The sequence below is a fragment of the Agelaius tricolor genome, unplaced genomic scaffold (assembly GCF_023055355.1).
Source record: "Agelaius tricolor isolate 1412-34295 unplaced genomic scaffold, bAgeTri1.0.p SCAF_25, whole genome shotgun sequence".
Lineage (NCBI taxonomy): Eukaryota > Metazoa > Chordata > Aves > Passeriformes > Icteridae > Agelaius > Agelaius tricolor.
This window is the reverse complement of record NW_027269285.1, coordinates 6212781-6237046: the sequence shown is the minus strand read 5'-3', so window position 1 is coordinate 6237046 and position 24266 is coordinate 6212781. Positions and strand designations below refer to the sequence as shown.

At 49.3% G+C, this 24266-nt stretch overlaps 1 protein-coding gene across 2 annotated transcripts in view; it reads right to left on the bottom strand.

Annotated features, from left to right (window-relative positions):
- DTX2 (deltex E3 ubiquitin ligase 2) overlaps positions 1–11891 on the bottom strand; it is a 35147-nt gene extending 23256 nt beyond the window's left edge. For both annotated transcript variants that reach the window (XM_071447637.1, XM_071447638.1), the window contains exons 1-3: positions 11796–11891; positions 6742–7125; positions 1526–2108 (exon numbers count right to left, since the gene is read on the bottom strand). In XM_071447637.1, coding sequence (XP_071303738.1) covers positions 1526–2108; positions 6742–7048 — 890 coding nt within the window. In that variant the 5' untranslated portion in view covers positions 7049–7125; positions 11796–11891. The remainder of the gene's footprint in view (positions 1–1525; positions 2109–6741; positions 7126–11795) is intronic.
- Positions 11892–24266: the final 12375 nt, after the last annotated feature.

Here is a 24266-nt window from a genome sequence, read left to right as displayed (position 1 = left end):
GACCCTGATCAGCTCCAGACAGGCTTGTGGGGCAACTGCTGCAGCACTTGGCTCTTCCTTTTCAAACTCCCCACCCTGAGTCACTTTGCAAATCCTTTGGGGAGGGATGGGGGCTCCTGGCAGCCCAGTCACCCCACGTACCCACCAGCAACTCCTGTGAGAAGGGGAATTTGGCAGCTTCTTCAGGAGACAGCCAGAGCCTTACTGGGGGCTGATTTTCAGCCCTGCTCGAAGGTGACTAGAACAGAGAAGCACTGTGGATGCTTAAAGCAACACAAAAATCACCAGGTGGAAAAAAAGCACCAAAAAAAAGAGCGTGAGAAAGAAGAACAAGATGTCAGAAGTCATTTCACTCGAATGACCCCGAAGAGGGAAAGTCCTGACACGACACTAAGAAAAACATCTCAAGATTCACAGTCTTGTTTAAAACACAAATGAGATTCAAAACAAACCTCAAACCCCTGTGCCTCATGCAATTAGCAGAATGTGCTTCCAAGATCTCTTATCTCTGAACTTACTTGGACAGGGGAAGTCAGCCCTGGCAAGTTCCCTGCAGTTTCTCAGGGGTTCAACAGCTGGATTACTCCCAGTGAAGGTGAGTGTAAGGCTCTGCCACTTCCAGCCATTCACAAACAGAGGGAGCAGTCAGCCAGCCCTTGATGGGTCACACTCACAGACAGGCCACACACACCTCTGCCAACAAGGGCTTGAGCACAGGAAGAGTTAAGATTCTGAAAGTGGAATAACAACTGTGCTTGCCCCAGCAGCCCATGCCATGGAGAGGAGCCGGGCTGTCGGACCACAAGCCTCTGCTTTTCACTGAGCTGGCAGCAACCAAAAGGCCACAAGAGAAGTGAGGCTCTTCCTCCCCCACCAGTAAGGTGCAAACACAGCCCTCCTTTGGCTCTAGCTGACAGGAGCTGAAATCCTGGGCTGAGAGATGCACACTGGCTCCAGCCCTGTCAGAGAAGAGCCATAGTGAAAATGGATCCAGTGGGACCTCTGCTCCTCATCACCACTTAGCCTGAAAAATAACTTGATTTTGACAGAGAGTTCATGAGGTCTCAGCCACATGCAATGAGTCCTGTGGTCCCTCCTTGAAGAGGAAGAGCTTAGAATGCAGAGCAGTGTTCCACTCTACTGCCTAATTTGAATTAAATAGGTGTGTTTACAAGTTCCCTTTTCCTTCACTGAATTCCCCTCAAAGTTGTTTTTTAACCTAACCCAAAATACCACTGCTCACTATTAATTTTCTAAAGCCTTCAGAATCTCAACCTGAGTGAACTTCCCTGTGGTTCAGGGAGACTGGTAGACAGGAAGTATATTTGAAATGGGAAGAAATGAGGTAGAAAGCAGAGGGGAAGTCTTTTCATCTACTGCACTGCATATACAGGTACAAACCTCTCTCTCCTAGGGACAAGACCCTTGTGAGGTCCTCTGGGACAGAGGCTCCTGGATGCAGACCTGAGCACAGCAGATCTCTTGGACACACAAATGGTATTTAAAGGTGAATTAGGATCTGTACCTGACTCCATTAGATGCTGCCAATGCTGCACTGAGGCTCCCAGACTGAGCCAAAACCAAGGTGTTCTGTGCATTGAGTCTTGGTGTTGACCTTGCTCCAGTCAAAGCAGGTTTGTTATAGGGCACGAAGCCGACGTTGGAGGAACTTACAGACGCCGTCCTCCCGGGAACCTGATGAGCAGCGGCAGAGTTGGGAGAGTTTGTGGAGTGTCGGTAGCGTGTGGTGATGGGGCCAGTCCCGCTGTTTGGCCAGCACTGCTGGCAAGAACATCCCACCCCAGTGTGAAGGGGTGTGGTGGAGGTGGTCACCGGGTAGGGCGCGTCCAAACGCCTCTGAACGCTGCGGCGGAACCGCGTGCTCTTGTTGGTCTGCACTTGAGCCACAAAGTCAACTTCATAGTTGTAGCCCAAGGGCCCCAGATCCACTCGCTGGTGGTTGGTGGCACGGGCCTGCTCCAGGAACACGCAGACGTTCATCTCGTACGGGGACCAGCCGCCCTCGTCGTTCTGCCACTCCCACACGATGCCCTGGCCTGCAGCAGAGTCCCCCGGGAAGACGTGCCTGCGGACAGCCCGCATGGTCCCTGTGGGGGAGAGGGGGGACAATAAACACAACTGTAGGGACATCTGTTATGAAACATCCTTTCCTTAGGAATTTTCCTCCTGAGAAGATGAGAGGCCTCAGGAATGAAATGTAAACATTGATTATCTGCTGCTGTGGAATGAAACAGATTGGCCCGTGTTGGATGTTTCTAATTAATGACCAATCACAGCCCAGCTGGCTCAGACAGAGAGTCCAAGACAGAGCCTTTGTTATCATTCCTTGCTATTCTATTCTTAGCCAGCCTTCTGATGAAATCCTTTCTTCTATTCTTATAGTATAGTTTTAATATAATATATATCATAAAATAATAAATCAAGCCTTCTGAAACATGGAGTCAGATCCTCATCTCTTCCCTCAACCTGAGACCCCTGTGAACACTGTAACACACAACCATTTAGCCAGCAGAGAACCAAGAGGGATGTTGTTCTGGGGATTTGTTTCTGCACAGTTCCATGCTGCCTTTCTCATTCTCCCTCAAGAGGGGCACTAAAAGACCTTCTCTTCCCAACAGGGCTGGGTTTGCTCATGAAGCTTAGAAAAACGCAACATCCCTGAGATCCCTGTCCCTCTGCCAAATCTGATTGTGGGCTGGCAGCAGGTTCAAAAGTTGCAAGGAGGAAGGGTGGGAAAGGAGGGAAGGAGAGAGGATGCAGACGCAGACACACCCGAGCACAAAGGCACAGTGATCACATATGCCTCCCTGACGTTAAAAGGGAAAAAAAAGGAAAAAGAAAAAAAAAAAAAAATCAGGCTGAGGCACAGATCTGGTTAAAAAAAAAAACAACTCCCACAGCCTTGACAACAGAGTAACTATAGAGACAAGACACCATGGGGAAGTACTTTGTAGGAGCACTTAAGGGGCTGAACACCCACTTTGTTACCCAAGGGTCGGGGCAATTTTGGTCTTGGGAAAGTGGGTGAAGTCCCATAAGGGGCAAGGGTGAGGACTTTGGAGAAGGGCAAACTTCTGCAGGCTCCTGACTGCTGGGAGAGAGAGCAAGACTAGAGAGGGGAAGACAATGAAATCACTTGAAAACTGGAGAGAGCAGCTGTTCAGACAAAGGGAGAGAAATGGAAGGAGAAACACTACTCTTGCAAGGCCGCTCGACAGCGACAGCTGGAGCTTGAACTCCCTGGAAGCCTGGCTTTCCAGGATGACTCCACTTCTGGGTACTTTATCCCATACTTCAAAAAAGCAGCAGCCTAATGAAAGGGAAGGAAGCCACCCAACAGGACAGAAGCTCTGTAACCTTTGAAAATGGGTTCTTGCAGCAGGGTCAAAACTGCTACTGCAGCAAAAACCTTCAGCAGCATTCCGCACAGAGGAAGAGGAGCAGGAAAGGCTGTGGGGAAAGCAAGTCTGGGGATCTAGGAAGGTGAGGGTGAACAGGAGTGCAGCAAGTTGTAACAACACAGGAGGAGTTCAAAGATGAGCACCAAGAGAAAAAAAAATAAAATAAAGCCTCTAAAGAGGTCATGAGAATTATGGCACTGTGCTCCAGGACCCCGAGTGAAAACTGACACATTTACAAGTACCCACACCTAAAGCCTGAGGAGAACTGCCCCAGGATATCACTGGAGACTCTGTGGGGCACAGGCAATCCAGGCAGGCTTCACACCCAAAAACCACATCCCAAAGAAGAGGGAGCACAGCCCACGTGGGACTCCATAGATCCAAAATCCAACTGCTGCTGCATTCAGGCTCTGCCTGCCTGCATGCTGGCATGAGGATCATGCTGCTGGTATTGTACCCAATAGTTGTGACAACTGTAACTGTTTCCTTATCTCAGCACTGCTGGAGCTCCAGAGCTGACACAAAGGCTAAGGCTCTCTCTAAGGCACAATGTGCCACACCAAGGAGTGCCAGGACTTGTGTTTCTGCTCCAGAGCAGCACCAAGCACTCTGCTTGTTGCAGAGCAGGACTCTCCAGTGACACCAGCCAACAAACATCTCATCAGCACACTTAAAACACTACTAGCAGCCAGTCAAACACAGCAACCTCCCCAATAGCTCAACCATGGAGCTCAGAATTCCTGTAGCACCAGACCTTCCTCTGGCAGAAACTATCAGAACCAAGATGACCTTCCCAGCCTGGAATTGATGTCTTAGTGGAAAAGCAGACTCAACAGCCAGAAGCAAACTCTAGCAATGACTTTTCCTATCCAGCAAGTCCTGCCAAGTTTCAGAAACACAAACAGCCTCAAAAGGTGGATAATTCAGGAATGAATCCCTGAGCAGGAGGAGGACTAGGGATGGGACTGGACTGGGAATGAGATGGTGAGACATGCATTACATTTAGAAATGAGTGCAGGCAACTTGCTCCCAGAGAAAGGGGACTACTACAGGTAAGGCAAGGTGTCCAGTGGGACACATCTCAGGAGATTAGCAAGCTTCCCCCTGCTCCACTGGCAGCTCAGAAGCTAAAAGCAGCACAAAGAGGACTGTAGGACTTGCAAGCAACTTGTGTTTTTAACACCCTCAAACAGCAGTAGAAAGAAAACTTTTTAGGAGTCAACAACAAGACTAAGGCAATGCACTTGGAAAACATCTCCCTTCCCCCAGGCTGGCAGGGAAACTGGCATTCCTCTCCAGGGTGGGCAAACAGCTGTGGTGAGAGGACAACTCTGCTGCTCCCCTGCACTCGCTCCCAGCTAATCTGCCTTGAGCAGCAGCTGAAGCCCACAGCTAATCCTGCCCACAAGATCCCCCCGCACAGCTGTCATTCCCTGCTGCTGGGGACGCTGCTCCCGTTAACACTGGCTTCCTGTTATTCTCCCTGGCTTCCTTTGAAGAGCCTATTTATCTGTCTAATAGCTAATGAGCAGAATACAACAGCCTATTTTTTGCACTGTTTAAAGATTTTTCATGGGGATGTTTCCTGTAGAGATTCTTTTCTCCAGCACATGACAAAGTTCAGCTGGCGGCTCGCTCAGGAAGGTTCACGTTGAAGGCAGAGCCTTGCAGAGAGAAAAAGCTTTGCTCAGAACTGGGCCATGGCAAGGGGATATGAGAGCTTTTCCAACAGTCACGTTGCAGAGCACACAGGTATTTGTGCAGGGAGGTTCACAGCACTGATGAGCATCCCTTTGGATCAATGGGAAACACTGCAGGAGAGCTGTGGAGCAGAATCAGCCTTTTTGTTATTAACTCAAACTCAGATCTAGTGGAAAGATGAGATCATATCAGCCAATATAATTTCCAGAATTGAACTATACTGTCCCTCAGAGAAGAACAGCTCCAAACCACCCTGCAATGGACAATATTCACTGTGTGTTTTGAGATCTTTCACAAGGACCTAAAGAGATACAAACCCTCTAAGGACAGACAGCTGCACTGGGACACGTTTCACCCACCCCACAGGCTCTCTGCTCACCTTCACCAGACAGCTTAGGACTGCTGCCCACAGGTTGGAGCACTGGCTGAAAGGGCCAGAGGCTGGAAGGCTCCTTCACAAGTTTGGCATGAAAAAAACAGGAGAGAAACAGCTGCTGGTGCCAGCTCTGGTGGTCCACACTGTACCACTCCAAGCCACAGCCTCAGCTGGCCTTCCAGATGTTTGAACAGGCCAAGCTGAGCACACCTGCCAGGGCATCCAGTCTAGAAAGCTCCTCACCTCACCCAGGACACCATTAGATAAACTCAGCCTAAGGTCACCAAGTCAGAATAAAAACACGGATGCAGCTGTGATGACCACTCACATTTGCTCCAACCACTTCCCTTTCCTGCTGGAATTGGCTGATCATGCAGTTGATTCAAAATATTGCTCATTTACTGTTTCAACTGGCAAGAAACCAGCACATGCCCCTCTTTAGAGCTTGGAATGATGCTCAACTGCATACTGGAGTGATGGGAGAGACATTGACAAAGGGGAAACGGATGGATGAAAAACTTTCCAAAGCAGCCATTCATTTGGGTTGTGTAATTTGGGATCTCCCTGGATTTTCCAGGGATGAAATGCATGCATTCCATCCTTGCCCTTCTTCTAAGCTCCAGCTGCTCAGCACATCTGGAGCAAAAAAGGGCAGGAGTCATCTCTGCAAATTCTGAGCTGCTACTCCCAGTGACCCCAGGAGAATGAAAATCAGGTCTCAATTCTGCTATTGAGCCCATCCTGCCCCTTTTCCCTGGGAGGAAGCGAGCCTGGCTCTCCCAGCACAAGTGCAGGGAAGATTCTGCTGCAGCGTTTCGGTGTCGTGCGGGGGCTGCAGGCACTCACAAGCAGCTTGAGCAGGGCTGCATGCCAAGGCAAAGCAGCTGGCACTCCAACTCCAGAGGGAGCAAGGGATTCAAGCAGGAGGGTCGGAATCGTTTTACGCAAGTGATCTTGAATGGATTGGGGGGGAGGGAAGTTTCCAGCTCTGACAGCTCTGGCTCACAGGCTGGGAGCTCCAGGGGTCCCCTGATGTTGCTCCTGAAGAGATCACGGCTGTCTGCCTGCACCCAGCTCCACAGATTTTTCCACAGGGCATTAGGAGAGCAGCAGATGCTGCTCAGATGCTCACAGAGCTGCCCAGCATGGTAGCAAACAGCTTTGCAGAGCTCTCACACACAGCACAAGGCCCTGCTTGTCCCCAAGCACACCAGCAGAACAGGGGGGGGGAAGCTCCCTTACCTGTATCCTGCCGGAATTGTGTCAGGCTTGGAATGTCGATGACATAGGGAGCCAAGGCGGGATCCGCGTGTCCCAAAGGGATGCTGCTGACCAGCCCCGACCCTGAGCGCCGGCCCTTCTGCTGAGAGGCCTGGATAACCTGCTCAATGTAGCTGCAGACGTTGCCTCGGTAGGGCCTCCACCTGCCGAATTCATCCTGCCATTCCCACACCGCCACCGCCGCGGAGCCGCTGCCGTGCCCCGGGGCAGAAGCGGGCGGGCCTGCCGGCCCGGCTGAGCCGCCTCCCGCTCCCTGAGCTGCTGCCATGCTCCTCCCTGAGCTCCGGGCACAACGCGGGTCCAAGTGGCAGCTGAGCTGGCCTTACACCATTTTCTCCTGGGGACCTGCAGCAAGAAACAGAGAGCACGGGGAGCTGAGAATGATGTCCCAAATCACCCCACCCCACATCCACATCGTACAAGCCATCTGACAGGGAAACAAGCTCTGACCTTCACAGAGGATGTTCACTATGGATTTAGGAGACTCCAGAGAAGCAGACCGGCCTCAAAACCCTCCGGCTGAGGGTGAGTGAGGTACCACCACTCACTCCCTGCCAGTGCTGGCAACTTGTGCTAATTGAGGGCAAACACTGTTCAGGGAGGCTCTGTTTCCTATGGTTTGTGGCACCAAGCACCACCTGAGTCACCAGAGATCTGTACCAAACCATCCCTGTGTCGGGCAGACCTGCAAGTCTTGGCATGAGCTCAGACAGACACTCAGTAGCCAGCAGTGTGCCAAGGCAAGCTGCCATTCTGCCCCTTCCCCATGCTCAGCACTGCTCCTGGCAGCATCACACTGACCACCCCAATGCTGGCCAAACACTCATTCACAGAAATGACTGAGTTACACAAATGGTTCCCAAACTCTTCACACTGATCTGAGCTCCAGGGCTACACCATCAGCTCCATTCAGGCTTCTGACCTGCTTAGTTTTGGCCCAGGATCAGTCCTGTGACTCCTGTGCAGCATTACACATGCAAACAAAGCCTGAAGACAACTCTTAATGCACAGTTTGCAAATCACGGTACAAACTCTTCTTTAGTTCAGCGTGATCCAGCAAAAAACAGATGGGAAGGAGTACAAGAGAACCAGGAGGAACACAGGGCACAATCAACTGCCTGTGCTGAGGGCACTGATTTAGTAGGTCCTCAAGATCAAAGCACACCTATTTGCAGCTTCTCAGGCTGAAAACAAAGAACATCTTGAAACGAGGGACAATCAGCACTAGAGACTCAAGCCCTTAAGAGATGATTTGGAGAAGAATAGAGAAAGGGTAGGAGCCCAAAGATCAGACAAAGACACAAAGGAGAGTGAATAAATTCCAACAAGAAGAGATCACCACTCTCAGCCCCCAAGGGATGTAAAAAGAACAGATCCAAAGGCATCACATGATCACCGAGAAACACCAGAGGTCTGATATTTGACATTCCTTGTCTGTTGTGTCATTCCAAGGAATCCTGTCCAAACTATCTGCACACACATCTGTCCAAATGCTGGACAACCACTTGGAGATCCCCACGTTGGTGCTCGTGTGTAGGTGGATTTGGCTGTGAATGAGTGAAACTCATTTTGTTTTAAAATAAATTCGCCTTCTCCCTTCCGAGGCCTCGCGTCATTGATTGCTCGCTTAATTCCCAGCAGTCAGCAGGGAGCCGTGAGCTTCCTTCCCATCCAATGGAAAAGTTCAGGTCTCCCAAGAGGCAGAGCAGCAGTGGGTGGCTTCCACTGGAGGATGCCATCTGCACAGAGAATGACATCCCTGCCGGATGGGGGAAGAGCCCACGCTCCGTGGAGCGTCCCATCCATCATGCCCGTGTGGCTTGATAGCTTAAAAAAGACAGAGGAGAGCGAGCACAGAACAGACACACCCACACGTCTGCATGTAGAAGAGGAAGGCAACAGTTTCCCCAGGAATTCAGTGTAAATTAGTTTGTGAGCTGCTCTGAGATTTTTATACAACACCCTCAGCTCAACTGGTCTTGGTGACAAACCAAGATCACCAAGATCCTACCCTGGTCTCTGCTATTAATTTTTTCCTTGGAATCCATTCCAAGGACAGTTATTTCACTGCTCAAAACAGCACATTAAGACTTAAGGTATCAAATTCAACACCTGCCTCGGCCACTTCTTTTTATGGCAGGTTTCACACCAACATTTTTCCAGCTCAATGACCACCAGCATCATCCATGCTCAACTCAGAGCAAAAGCCAGGCTGTGGCATTTTCTGTCCCACCCTCCTGCCCGAGGTGCTCTGAACCCCAAACACACAACCAACGCCGTTTTTCCCTTTAAAGTTGTTACCGAACATTCATCAGCAGCCACGAGCAGAGCAGAGAGGAGGGAGCCTGTGAGGAGGCAGTCAGCGGTTCCTTTTCCTTCCTTTCTGAAACAGCAGCAGGAAATGCAAACAAGCAGACACCGCAGCAGAAAAGCCACATCACACTCAGGGGTAACAGCTGGGTGACAGCAGCCTGTCCCTCAGCCCCGGGTGGCAGCGATGCTGTGGATCCTGGAGCACACGTGGAGGTGCCCGGGCCGGCCGCACGCGAGCGTCGCGTGCTCCAGCAGCCACTTCCCCGTCAGAGTGGGAAAATATTTCCTGTGCTGGGACTGCTGCTCCAAAGGAGGAGCAAGGGGAGCATGTCAGCCTCCTGCCAGTTCTTGCTGAAAGCTCTTGGAGCCAGCAGCTGTTTGCATGGATTGGGAAGTGAGGAATGCGGGAGAGCATCAGCAAGCCAGAATTACACAAGTCCTGGAGTGATGGCAAATAACAAAGAAAAGGCCTAAAGTTGCAGCTCCTGATTTCTCTTTGAGAGTTCAGCAGCACACAAATAGTAAAAGTTGAGAAATTCAATACTGGAGATGCTTTACAGCGCTCAGCATTACACCACAGCCGAAAGGGTTTGGGGAAGAGTGGGATGTGGTTTGGGATGTGTTACACATCCCAGCTCACATCTTTACTCAAATCCCATGGACTGGAACACTTCAAGTTTTAAAAATACCTTGCAAAGCTGAAATTCACATCAACCCTAAAAGCTCTTATTCACCCAACAGTCGTGGCTCCAGTCACAAAATCCTCTGGGCCACCCTTCCTCCAGTGAAAACAAAACCTTGGCTAATTCAAGTGCAGACTTAAATATTCCAGCCAGATGCCCTTCACTTTGAAGGTATTTGGTAACACTGGCTCAGAGTCTGAGTATGGATTTGTTTGGTTGGAACTTTATGCCCAGCACAAAGTCTGAAACATTTGTCCACATGGCTTTAATTGAGGACTTGGACAGGAAAAAAACTGAGTGCATTTCAGATGTGTTTTCCAGCAGCTTCACTCCCTGCTCCTCAAACTCCAGCAAATGGTGGTGAGAAAGCTGGAGAATGGAAATTGAAACCTTTGAAAGCTGTGTTTAATTCTCTGTTCTACTTCCAGAAAGCAGAATTTTCTTTTGCTTTAAATGCAGGATCTTAAAATTCACGGGTCTGAGATGATTTCTAAAAATGCCAACTCCTTTTGTTAAGTTTCTGAACTTGAATTGCCAGTGCTGATAAAAGTTATCACGAAATGCAAGCTTGTACCTGGAAAAGAAAAAGAGCCTTGGGAGCTCTTGAGCTGGGCTGAATTAAAAATAAAAACCACCAGATTGGTAAAATAAGAGACTTTTCAGCAGGTTGTTCAGAAAAGAAAGTGCCCAGGAAGGATCGTAAAGCATCACAACAGCACTTTGAGAAACAGGACTGGGAAGGCACCAAAGATCCCATGGGAAGAGATTACACAGGGATTAGGGGAGCACATAAAGCACAGGGAGCCCACAGGGCTGCAGTAAGACGTGACCCTGTGCTGGGGGCACGACTGGAGCAGCATTACAGGTGCCCTGTGCCCTCCTCCGACCCCAAACCAGGGCCCCACGCCAGCTGAGCTGCACTTCTGGGCACAGCAAAACCCGATGCAACAGGGCTGGAAGCTGTTGCCAGGTAATTCACACCCAAACACACCTTTCCTTACACAAGCACCCAGCACCGATTAGCATCAAGCAAAGAGAAAGAGCAGAGCTCGGCAGCAGGGAAGGGTCACAGTCATAACTCCAAGCACGCAGATCCATCCCAGTCCTGCCCTCTCCCAGCCTCTGCTGATCCTCACGGCACAAGGCGGCTGGCTTGACAGCCAAAACAACAGAAGAAACAACCCGGCTGCTCCAAATCTGGACAGCTTCCATTCAAAACAAGCTTTTAAGCAAGTTCCCCTCGGAGGGGGAAAATAGAGGCGGAACAAAGCGTTTGCCTGACAGTTAAAGCGAGGGCTGGTTTCGGGCACGGGTGAATTGAGAAACTGAGGCAGCGAGAGGAGGGCAGCTACACCCAGACACAGATCCCACGTGGACACGGGATCTCACCACACTTTGCGTCCAACCCGACCGCTGCCGGGTCCTTCTGGGCAGCCAGGCGGGTTATTATTTGCGGGGAGATCACTGATTTGTGAGGTGAGAACCTGGCACCATCTGGAGGGCTCCTCTAGCTCCCCAACGCCTTCGGGTCGTGGCAGGAGCTCCTGGAGCTCCGGTACGGCCAAGCCGGTCCTGCCTGAGGAGCCCGTGGGGGCCACCCGCCCCTCAGGGAGCTCCCCCGGCCCTGGGCAGCACCGCCACCGCCGCAGCCGCCTGCTGGCTCCCACCGCCCCCCGGTACCACGGACACCCCCGGGTGCCGTGAGGTGTCCGGACGACACCGACCGCTCCAGAAGCTGTGGCGGGGCGGGGGCCTGGTGCGAGGGGAACGGCGCCCGTGCCCGCGGGCTCACGGGACCCCAGGCAGGCCGGGCCCGGAGCGGCCGCAACGGGCCCGGCGGTCCCTCGCGAACGGCCCGGGCTGCGCGGCACAGGGAACGGGGTGCCGGGGGTGCCCGCCCGCGGGTGCCCGCCCCGCGAAGCGCAGCCCAGCCCGACCCAGCCCAGCTCCCCGTCCCGGCGCCACTGTCCCGCTGTCCCCCGGTCCCGTCACCCCTCAGCCGCGCCCCCGGCCCCTCACCCCGAGCAGGGCCCGGCGCTGCCGCTCCCGGCCCGCGGTCACGGAACCTCCGCGCGTGCGCACGCGAGACCGCCGGGGAACCAGCTGAGGGGGCGGGGCCCAGGGGGCGGGGCCAGATGGGGCGGGAGGGACGTGATTGGTGGAGGCGTAAGGGAGAGGAACGGCGAGCGTGAGGCTGGGAATGAGTGTGGTAATGAATATGGTAATGAGCGTGATAATGAGTGTGAGTGTGCTGGACCGAGTGTGGTAATGAGCGTGATAATGAGTGCGAGTGTGCGGGACCGAGTGTGGTAACGAATATGGTAATGAGTATGGTAATGAGCGTGATAATGAATATGATAATGAGTGTGAGTGTGCGGGACTGAGTATGGTAATGAGTGTGAGGGACCAAGTGTGGTAATGAGTGTGAGGGACTGAGTGCGGTAATGAGTGTGATAATAAGTGTAATCATGAATATGGTAATGAGTGTGGTTATGAATGTGATAATAAGTGTGATAATGAATATGGTAATAAGTGTAATAATGAGTGTGAGGGACCGAGGGTGGTAATGAGTGTGTGACAGCGATAATGAGCGTGTACGATACTGTGTGATAGTGCAAGTGACAATGTGTGACAGTGAGTGTGTGACAATGAGCATGTGTTAGTGACTGTGTGTGTGATGGTGTATAATAGTGAGTGTGATATTGGGCGTGATAGTGTATGATAATGAGTGTGTGAATGATTGTGTGCCACGGTGAGTGCGAATAGATGAGGAAAAGTGATTGTGTAAATGATAGTGACAGTGACTGTGTGCGTGAGAGAGAGACAACTGGTGGTATGTGTATGTGGGACAGTGGGGGTGTGAGTGTGACAGTGTGTGTGATGGTGTGGGGGTGTGAGTGTGTGTGACTGTGCACGAGTGTGGTATTGTCCATGTCAGTGTGGTATTGTCCATGTCAGTGTGATACCATCCGTGTGAGTGTGAGCATGGGTAGCACTGGGGGGTGTGATGCTCTGTGTGTGCAGGGGATTCTGAGTGTGCCCGTGTGTGTGATGGACTGGGTCTGTGTGTGATGGGCTCTGTGTGTGTGTGTGTGTTGCACACCACCAGCGCAGCCTCTCCTGCAGTTTAACACCTCTGGATGCTGGCCGTGGGAGCTCCTGTGGGAATGTGGCTGTGACCCTGCTCACCACCTGGAGGGTTTAGCTCACATCCCAGTAACTCCCCAGCAAAGCCCTGGAGATGCCTGTTCCTTGTTTGGGGTGAGGATGGTGGAACACGACCCTGTGTGCCACGGGTCCCTCCAAGGACACAGCGCTGCTCCCTCCCCACCCTTGCAAGATGTGTGCATTTATTTGGGAATTCCTTTGATCCTGAAGCATCTTGGAGGGTGCTGCATCACTTCTGCATGCTCTCCTAGGGGCAGGTCAGACCCCACCTGGGTTTTCCCCTTTCTTGGGACTCCCACCAAGACCTCAGCAGCAGCGATTAAAGAACCCCAGAACCAGAGAATTATTTAGGTTGAAAAAGACCCTTAAGATCACCATAATTCCTTCTGAACCAGGAAGTGTTCACCAGTCCTTATCAAATGCTTGAAACCTCCCTGGACTTTACACCCAGCAGCACTGATTCATCCACGCCATGATACACCTGCCCCAAAAGGTTTATAAAATAAAGGAAATTATGTTTGGAGTCAGTAGTCACAAAAAACAAACAAACAAACAAAAAAAATTCCACAAAACAACAAACAAACAAACCACAAAACCACATAGAAGCACTTTATACTGTAGGAATGGAGGGATATTATAAAACTCTTCTTCCAGGGTTAAACATGCAAGACTCATCTTTACAGAGCCTGAATAAAGTTGTTTTTCATCCCAAAATGTGCAGTGCCAAGCATATAGCCACGACAGCTCCAGTGAAAATCCTCTGGAGCTGCCACCCCCCACAGCTCAGCCTCATATGCAAATGCCCATGGATTTCTCTGCTCCAGGATGGATGAGGCTGTCACATTCTCGAGTTCAAAATACTCACAAAGTACTAATAATTGCCAGAAGTGATTGATAGCCTGCTTGTAATGTGTCTGCTTAAGCAATAAGTTTCACATTTACAGCTCAGGTGCTTGGGATTCCTGTCTCCCGTGGCTGTAATTAGAAATTGGAGAGCAATCCAGAGGGTTTTTTTCCCCCTGAAAAAATAGATAGGAATTCTTTTCCAGAAAAATAGATAGGAATGCTTCATAAAGCTGTGCTGGGAGCAGACTGTGTGATCCATGTGGTTGCACGGGTGGACAGGTTTTAAACACCCTGTGATCCTAAATAGGAAAAGGTTTCAGGGAGATTTGAGGATGGTGAAGAAGGGTTTCTATTGAGTCTTGCAAACCTTCCTGGCACGGCTGGGAGATAAAAGGATGCTCCCAGTGAGGAGTCCTGGCTGGTGAGAGAGGATGGGCGAGGTTCAGGGTGATGCTCTGGGGTGAAGGTGCTGCTGATAAGGGCTGCAGGGTGGGGCAGAGCTGAGGTGAATTGGGTGCAGCTCCTGGCTGGAGGGAAGGGCTGTACGGTGGAGATAAAGCAGCCAGATGGTGGCTGAGCTGCGGGGAGAGTCTTAAATTGCACTGGATTTATTTATTTTTTTATTTTTGAGCAGGGATTCATGATCTGATTTTGCATCAGGGTCCCTGGAGGGTTTTGCCGGGCACAGAGAGTGGCTGAGGTGCCTCACCTCAGCAGTACAAGTGCACGGCTGGTGCTCAGTCTCCCTTTCCTCACACCTCTCCATCACTTATCCTGCATTCCACCATGATCCAACACCCTGAAAGAGATTAACAGAGCCATGGGCAACATGAATGAGGGTTCTGGTGACCAGCTTAGCCTGTCAGACACCACTGCACAACCTCCTCCAACTATGTGAGGGTGGCTGGAAAGATCCTCGATGATCCCTGAGTCTAAAGGGTGAACCTCAGTGTCCTGCTGTCCCTAAGGACCCTGTTTTCACAGGAATGCAGACCTCACAATCCTCTCTGCCTCCAAAAATATTTTATATTTTACATGATTTTTACCTTAATGATGTCCAGATTTTAACATAGTCCCTTATGTTTTGGGGGTTTTTTTTGGGGGGGGGGTAATGGGGTTTGGAGTTTTTTTGTTTTTTGGTTTTTTTTCCAGCTGGACCCCTTTCTCCCCGTGCTGTTCTTTCCCATGCCCTTCTCTGCATGCTCCCCAAATCAGCATGCAAAGCACTGAGTCCTCCAACGAGGCATCACCCCCTGTCTGATCCATCCACACACTGGGATCACCAGCCAAAATATTTGCCTTCCCCCTGCTCCTTTCCTTGCAGTGCTGCTGGAAGGCTGGTGAATTAATTTCTCCTTGGCTGCTCCCTCTCACAGGGTTTTGGCTCAAGGTCCTACACTAATGTCTACAAACCCTGATGCTCGAGGCTCTGTTAAATTGCCAGGCTTAGCCTGGTGCTCCAGGGAATAGCCTGGCCACTTAGGAAACTGCCTGTCCAAGCCCTGCTGGGATTGCTGCAGCACTTGCAATTCACAGCCCACTCGATTTCAGATTAATTTCCCTGAGCAGACAAACCCAAAGTGACAGGAATTAGGAAGAAATTCCTCTGCAGGCAAAGGATAATAGGTGAAATTTCGTTTCATTTTCCTCTGCAGCAGCTGCTGCTGGTTCCTGCCAGGGGCCAGTGAGACAAAGCAGGGACTGATCTGGTGTGGGCCAGATCCTCGTCCTGCTGGGTGACTTTGCTGTCCAAGCCCTGGGATTTACCTGCTCAGAGGGACATGTTCCTCATCCCTGCTGGTACTGGGAGATGCCCCATGAGCTCAGCTCAGCTCTCTGTGTTCCACTGCCTGCTTCCTCTGGGGAAATCACAGAATCTTGAACAGTTTATGTTGGAAGGGACCAGCCCAGATTGTTCCAGCTCCCTGCTATGGGCAGGGACACCTTCCACCATCCCAGGCTGCTCCAAGCCCCACCCAGCCTGACCTTGAACACCTCCAGCATCCACATCTTCTCTGGGCAATCTGTGCCAGGGCCTCACCACCCTCATCATAAAACATTCTTTCCTTATGCCAACCCTAAATTTATCACTCTCAGTTGGAACCCCAGCCCCTTCTGCCATCAATCTGACCCCAATCAAAAGGCTCTCTCCATCCCTATCTCTGCTGAATCCAGCTGGGAAACTCTGGAGCCGAGTCCTCTGGGCTGTGTTCCTGTCTCACCTGCTCTGGCCACACTCACCTCGCCATTAACGCTGATTAGGGGCAGAACTCATCCCGTTCTGCCTTCTGCCTGCTTTTCCCTGTGGAGATTTCCTCTCCTTTCCCGAATCCCAGCCTCTCCCTGCAGCTGCGTGCCACCTAGTGCACACTGAGCCGCGCAGCAGCCACTGGGGCCGGCCATCCATCCCTCCCCAGCTTTCCTGGAGCTAAACTGAGACAAACTTAAAGGAATTCAGAGATTTTAGAGGAGCTAAGATTTTAGTTAGAGATAAGCTTTATTTGAGTTAATTAAAATAAATGGGTAGGCCTTGATGAAGTTAAGAGTTAGTGGTTAACCAACAACTGATTGCTTGCCAGCACAATGTTTGGTTAGCTGGGTTTATAATGAAGAATATAGAAACTGATAAATAGCTTTTAGGAACATAAGATAATTGTAGGCATCCTCTGTTTTGAAACCAATTGAAGACAGGAATGGGAGTTCTACCAAGGGTTCATTTGTGATATTTGCATTGAAAAGGAAGAAAGGTCAGAATGAGGAAGACTTCATTTACTTCCTCATTTTGGGACCCCTCCCTATGAAAGGGACCACTGACCTATTTTGAGGAACAAACTACACATGCTTAATAGCTTTTGAACTAATTACCATAGGAAGCAGGGAATGGGATGCACCAAAGTTATGAATATATATTTTGGGTATTCAGTACTTGTATAGATAAAAGGACTCTGTAATCACCTGTAAATTGGGGGGTGTATTTGGGAGTTATCCCACAATAAACGTACAGTTTCTAACTCTAAACTGTTAGAGAGTTTTTGGATATTGGTACTAGATCAATATCCATTGTGGGAATGGGATGTACCAAAGTTATGAGAATGTATTTGCATTCTGGGTATTCAATACTTGTATAGATAAATGGACTCTGTAATCACCTGTAAATTGGGGTGTGTATTTGGGAGCTATCCCACAATAAACATCCACTTTCTAACTCTAAACTGTTAGAGAGTTTTTGTCCCTCACAGTTGGATATCGGTACTAGATCAACACCCACATTTTTTAATAAATCAAAATGAGCCTTTCTAGGCCCCTTCCAACCCGAGCTGTTCCATGCAGTATCAGCCTCGGGCACAGCTTTTCCATCCCCACGCAGGTTCCTGCACTGGCAGGCAGCGAGGGACCCCCACGTGTCTTGTCAGCCTGGCTGTCCCCACACAGGTCATCACTTCCCAGTCACCCACTTTGGCACGGACTGGGCTCTCTGGGGTGAAGCTAAAAGCACTAAGGTTGCAGCAGTCCCATCTCACAGCAGCAGCAGGAATAGGATGCATGAATTCCCCAGGGAAGCCAGCAGGTGCTGGTGCCAGTGGACAAGTCACAAAAATAAAGACACCTATATAAATATCTGAATATAGATATAACACATGTGAAAAATGCCAATCACTTTTTTTGAAAATTTTAAAAGTTTAATAGTAATAAAATGGTTATAAAAATAGCAATATAATTAAAGTAATAATAATTTGGACAATTTGGATTAGGACAATATGAGACAATAAAAACAAAGAGTTATGGACATCCAGGTACCTTTTTCTGGGCAGCATAAGCCCGTAAAAGGACGCCTGTTAACAGAGGATTAACCCTTAAAAGCAATAGCCTGTTGCATATTCATACATCTTATTCATGATGCATAAAGTCCATTCAAACACAGGATTCTCTCTGGGCAGTGTCACCTTCTTCCTCTTAATCTTAATGGCATCGACAGGGCTGAGCAAGGCAGGAAGAAGTTAGTTTCTTCTGATAAGTGAGCAATAAATTCTTTTTCTCTGAAAGATTTAGGTGTCCTGTGGCTGCTATCTCGCTCCAAGTCCTTTCTTTAAAAAAACTATCTTACATAGCATAGTTTCTATTTTAACATTGTTATAACCTAAAGCTGTATTTAACACATTACTTAAGAAAATTAGTACAGCCTAACTTTCTAACATAACACATATAATATTCATTTTAATATTTGCAAAAAGGCAATCATAAAATGTGTATTTTCACAGATATATATGGCTATAGGATATACCTATATATGGGATCCTGCTGCCAGGTGATGTAGGGGGACAGAATATAAGAAAAATAGTGTAGAAAGTAATCTTACCCCTAAGGAGTTGCAGCGATCAAAGATTAGGAGCAGGCCTGACTTTAACAAGCCACAGCTGTGACCAGTGAGAAGAAGATGCTATAAAAGAGTGGGGTGGCTGGTTGGGAAGAGACCTGGAGTCAGTTGGCTGCTTTGTGAAGAAGAAAGAGTCAGTGCTGGGAGGAGCTGCCCATGGGAAATACCAAGAGGATGAGAAACTTCTGTAATAAGGAGACAACAGCATGGAACCCCTGCAATAAGATGGCAACAAGGTGAGGTTTCGCCCTCAGAAGTGAAAAGGGAGTTCCAGACACACCCTAAAGCTCATGGTCCCCATTGTGTGCCTTTGGTGGCAGAGGGGACCCAACTCCCTCTTTCCCACCCCGATGTGATCTGTTCCTGCCCTCCCCAGCTCTGGATGGAGGCTGGAGCCCAGGGCATGGATCTGCTGTCCTCCGGAGAGCAGAGCCTCCTGTCAGCACCGTGTCCTTGGGCTGCTCCTTCCCACCTGCCCCAGGTGCTTTCTGCAGGAAGCAGAACAGATTAGGGAGGAACAAAGGTGATTTTGTCCGGGGAGGGGATGGGTACCTCTCCCTGAGCTCCAGCTTGCTGCAGCCCAGAGCGATGCTGAGCCTCTCCGGGGGCTTCTGCTGCTCTTTCCTCAGCCCTGCCCTTCCTTCAGTGCTTATAAACGGCCAGAAAATACCTTAAAATTAGCTCGTGGTTCCCAAATGGCACAGGGGTGTGCTGGGAGCACAGCCCCAGCTGCAACGAGGCGGGGCTTGATGTCAGGACAGAGAACCAAAATGATCTTTTTACAGAAAGATTTACATCTTTCCCTTCTTCAAAGGATACAGGCTGGTTTGGGACTGAGAGCTGCCAGGACCCCACATGGCAGGGTCCTATCCCTGGCTGCACCTGCAGGAGAAGCAGAGGAAGGAGGGGAGGCTCCATCCTGCTGTAAATGCAGCATTTTTGGTGCCTGTGCCCCCAAAAGTGAAAGCAGGAGCAGGAGCCCCCTAAATACCCAGTGATTTAGCTCAGCAATCAGCAAGGGAATCCTGTCACCCTTGATGAACCAGGTAATGGCTTGAAACAGCAGCTCGTGTTCTTAGCCCTGTGTTTGCCTCCTGGCAGCAAGAAGATGCCTTTTGTTTCAGCTTAGAGTTTTTTCAGATGGCACCAGACCTTTCTTTACATCCTAAATGCATTCCTGGCCATGGTATAGCCTGGACAAATTAATTTCTCTCTCCTCTCTGTGTTCTCCCAACTAATTGAAAAGTGAAAATATTTTGGAGTTTTGGTAGGGGTTTTTTTGTTGGTTTTTTTTGTTTGGTTTTTTTTTTCTGGAGGCCTTGCATTTTCTGCAGTTTCATGAGCCACTTGTTTTCCCCAGTTTCTACCCATGGCCAAGCTGCTGCCACCAGAAGAGAGCTCTGCAGGAGATGCCACCTCTGCCATAGGAAGCTGGTTGTGGCACGTGGCAGCTGCTGAGTGGGTGTGGGGATGGCCCTGAGTCCTCCAGAAGCTTCTCTCCCATGAGCATCTCTGGAGTGTCCCTGTCTGACCAGGCAGCAGGACCATCAGGAAAAGCACAAAAAGAGCTGCTTTTTTTTTTTTTTTTTTTTTTTTTTTTTTCCTGGCACACAAGAGAACAGCCTTGCTGTCCTGTGGAATTTCATAATTAGCCTTTCTTATGTCGTGGCTGCTCCTTGAATAAGGCTGGCTGTGTTTTCTTTTCCTCAGAGCAGCGTAATCCCCCAGCCTGATACTGCCAAGCCACTCAAGGCACACACAGGGACATGGAAAAAGGCTGAGATGCTGCCCCAATGCCCAGAGAAATCCTGGATGGGGTGGAGAGCATCTCATCCCTGCATGTCCACGTTTTGCTCCTGGTCTGCAAAACCTGGCTGGGGATTGATGCTGGAGCTGGTGATTGCCAGGAGTGTGGGGGGTTTGTCAAAGTTTAGGCAAAACAGACTTAAAAGGCACCTTTGAAACTTGTGCTCATGATCTGGTTAATTAGAACTCTGCTGCTACTGGGAAATAAAAGTGCCTGATTGCTAATTACTGAATCCCTGCACGAAAGGAGCAGCAGAAGCAGTTGGTGACAGTTGCAGCCAGAGCTGGCTTTGTGCAGAGTTAAAATACAAAACCCAGACTTTTTAGGGCATTTAGGTGTCTGGGCTTTGCATAGGAGCAAGTGAAAAATCCAGCAGAAAGAGCCACAAGGCAAATTCTGCCTCCTGTGAGAACAAGGGTGGGAATCCTGTGGCTCATAAAATCAACTTGTTCAAAGGCAAATGCACACCAGACTTCTAAAATTGCTGGGGAACTTAAAAATTCATAAGGCTGGGAAACCCAGTATGTGTGGAGGTTCCTTTTCTGTGGCTTTCAAGGCTACTGAGATCCAAGAGTCTCACATTATCTGGCTTTTACTTGCAATGATAGTTAAAATGGTTTAAAGGCTGTAACAGTTAAAAATTCTTAAATATACACATTTTTTTTTAAAATGAAAAATTAAAATAAATTAAAATAACATTTAAAATTATTTTAAATTTTATATTTTAAAATTATTTTTAAAATTTAAAATATTAAATTTTTAGAAAATGAAAAATAAAATTAAAAAAGTTTTAAAATAAAAAATTTAATTATTTTAAATTTTACATTAAAATTATTTTTTAAATTTAGAATATTAAATCTAAAAAATTAAAATGAAATAAAAAATGAAATAAAAAAATTAAATAATCTCTTTAAAATGAAGAGATGCCATGGTCAAGAGCAGAAGAAGACAACGTGAATGTGTGGAGAAGAAGGTGGTGGAGGTGGATGGGGAAGGTTTCCAGCCACAGGACATCCCTCACCACAGGCTGAGAGCACGGGGATAGCTCAGGTCCCTCTAATGTCCTCAGCAGAGATGCCTTGGATGGTCAGACAAGAAAAATCCTGTGAAAAGGGATGTCTAAAGGTAATTTCCTGCCTAGGAACAGGCAGGGAGAACCATGGTTTGCCCAAGAAACAGGTGTCCAAGGCCCCTAGGCAGGGAAGGGGTCAGAGCCATCCCCTCCTGCTGCACCCCAGCGCTGGCTCAGGCTCAGAAGGATTCCCAGCCAGGTGGTTATTGCTGACTTCCTCTCCAGCTGGGCACTCACACAGCCCAGGAGGGAGCTGGGAAGGAGCTGAAAAGCCCAAATCCTCTGAAAAAGCTTCTTCCTTCCCCTTGAGGCTCTGCCAGCACCCAATTTAAGGATGTGTCCCTGCCTGCCTCCCTGAAACCCGAGCCATTCCCTCCCCGCCATGTCTCCTTAGCGCTCTTCCCTCTCTTCTCTTTCTGCTTCTTCTTCCTCCTCTTCTCCCTCTCTTTCTGCTTTGCTTTGGGGATGATCTGTCCCAGGATGGGTTGCAGGGCTGCCATCCTGCTGTAACCCAGCAGCAGCAGCAGCCCCAAAACTGCCAAGGGATGACAGGCTGGAGCTGTTCCGTTGATGGATGAAATCCATTTTCTTCCCCCTTTTTAATTTTTTTTAATTTACTAAGCAAGATCTCACCTAAAGAAAAAAAAAATCCTGCCTTATCCCCATCCCATCTTATCAGGAATATTAATTTCAATTGTTATTTCTGAAGATTTTATAACTAACTAGCCAGCTCCTTTGTTTATTTCAAAAGAGGACGGATACTTCTGGGATTTGATACACCCATCTTTATACTGGAGAGAAAATACCAAAAGGTATGTGGATTTATGATGCTTTTTTTTTTAGGTCAGGGTGGTAATTACAAATAATGATCTGGCAGGGTGGTGGCAGCTGAAAAACTGTGATTTCTCCTGAAGTTTGAATAATCAAGAAATGGAAGAAGTGAAAAACAGAGAACTGGGGTTCACTCCAGCTGTGGCCAAGGGGACCAAAAGGGATGAAAGGACCTGTGGGGTCCTGTGTCCAGATGGGAGGAGAGGGCAAAGGGCTGGCTGGGCACAGTGTGTTTGCTGTGCTGTGTTATTTGGGGTGAAAGCAGAGATTTTCTGTCCCCACATTAAAGCCCTGCTCCTCCCCTGTGGGTTTTGTTCCATCCCTGGTGGTCAGTGCTTGTGCAGCATGGGGGTGATGGAGGATTTGCTGCTTTTCCAGCAGGTCCATGGTGAGGGGTGGCTTCACAGGACACCTGACAGCCTGAAAACCTTGGTGTGAAAGGACTTCCATAAACCCACATTGAGCAACTCCTTAAATCATAGAATCATCACTAAATCATAGAATCATCACAAAATCATAGAATGGTTTGGTTTGGAAGGGACCTTAGAGTTCATCCCATTCCACCTCCCTGCAGGGCACCTTGCACTATCCCAGGTTTCTCCAAACCCCATCCAACCTGGCCTTGGACACTTCCAGGGATGGGGCAGCCACAGCTGCTCTGAGTGATGGTAAAAGGGATGCTGGGTTTTGCTACAGTGCCATACAGACTAATTAAGGCTTAAAATCAGATTTTAATCCGTGGGGATTCTGCAAGAGCCCCAGCACCCCTGGTTTAAGGAAGGGGCTTCAGTTTTCAGCTGAATCTTGAGCGCTGGGGGTGCAGGTTGAGAAGCAGCTGGAAAAGCACAGGCGGAGAAGCAAAGCTGGGGTTTCCCTCTCGGGGGTCAGCCGTGGCACAGCACGGCAGTGGTTAATGCTCGCTGCCACCCTGCGAGGGAGCAGGAACGCGCTGGCTGCGGCACAAGAGTGGCCAGTGATGACAAGGTCCCTGCGGGCAGGACCGGGACGCGCTGCCGGGCTTCGGTCGGGCCGGGGCCATCTGTCAGCCCTGCCCCGCCGCAGAGAGGGGAGCGCCCGAGGCACAAAAGGCGACATTATTCGGTGCTTCAGGAGGGATGAATGGAGTATTGAAAGCCACCACCTCAGCGAGTGGATTGGTTTTCAGCCCCCATCACTGAGCTGTCTGTCTCCTCCAGAGGCTTGGGCAGCAGGAGCCGGGCAGAGATCAGGGAGATGGAACCGGGCTGTGTCCCACCCACCCGGGCTCCTTCCTGCACCTCCATCACCTCTTGCTGGGGCACAGAAAACCCTTTGGTTCACCATCATCTCTCCCTAGTGAAGGCAATGAGGTTCAAGCCTTGGTCTGGATGCTCTGGAGCCCCCCATTGTGGTGGTGTTCACAGGGGTCCCAGGACAAGGGAAGAGATGAGAATCTTGACTCCATGTTTCAGAAAGCTGATTTATTATTTTATGATATAAATTCTATTAAAAGAAAATTATATATTAAAACTATACTAAAAGAATAGAGAAAGGATTTCATCAGAAGGATTGAAAGGAAAGAAAGGAATGGTAATAAAATCTTGTGACTGCTCACAGCCTTGACACAGGTGGCTGTCATTGGTCATCAATAAAAACAATTTCACATGCTGGGTAAACAATTCTCCAAAGCAGCAAAACATGGAGAAGCTGAAGCTTCTCAGGAGAAAAGATCCTAATGAAAGGATTTTTCATAAAATATGTCTGTGACACCCCAGCCCATGGTCTGGAGGGACCTTGGCTTGACACCAGCACATGGTCCCACCTTGGAGCTCTTCTCATGCCAGGCCTCCACATGGGACAACCAGGAGCAGCAGGAGGCTGGATGAGTGGTTTCCATGGGAAGGAGGGGTTAGTCACTGATTTCAATGTGGATTTCAACGACCTTTCCTGAGTTTCTGACCACCAGCAGAAGCCTGAAGTGGCAGCAGTTGTTCTGCATCCCTCCAGGAGCTGGTGTGCCCTGTGTGGGCTGCAGGGATTAATTTTAGGGCTTGGCTGAGCTATATTGTAAATCAAAGGGGACTCTGATGGGGAGAGAGAGAATGATGCATCTGACTCCATGGATATCAGAAGCCTAATTACTTTATTGTATTATACTGTATATATTTAATCTAAACTGAACCTACCAAGCACTCACTCTGCACACAACTGCTCTGAATCTCATGACTGTCAGCCAAAAGTCCTGACACACACACACACACACACACACCTGGCCCTGATAGGCCAAGGAAACAAAACACCATCACTGTGGGTAAACAATCTCCACGTTGCATTCTACTTTGGCACAACACAGGCACAGCAAATGCTAAGAATTACGTTTTCCCTTTCTCTGAGGTTCAGAGAACGTGAATC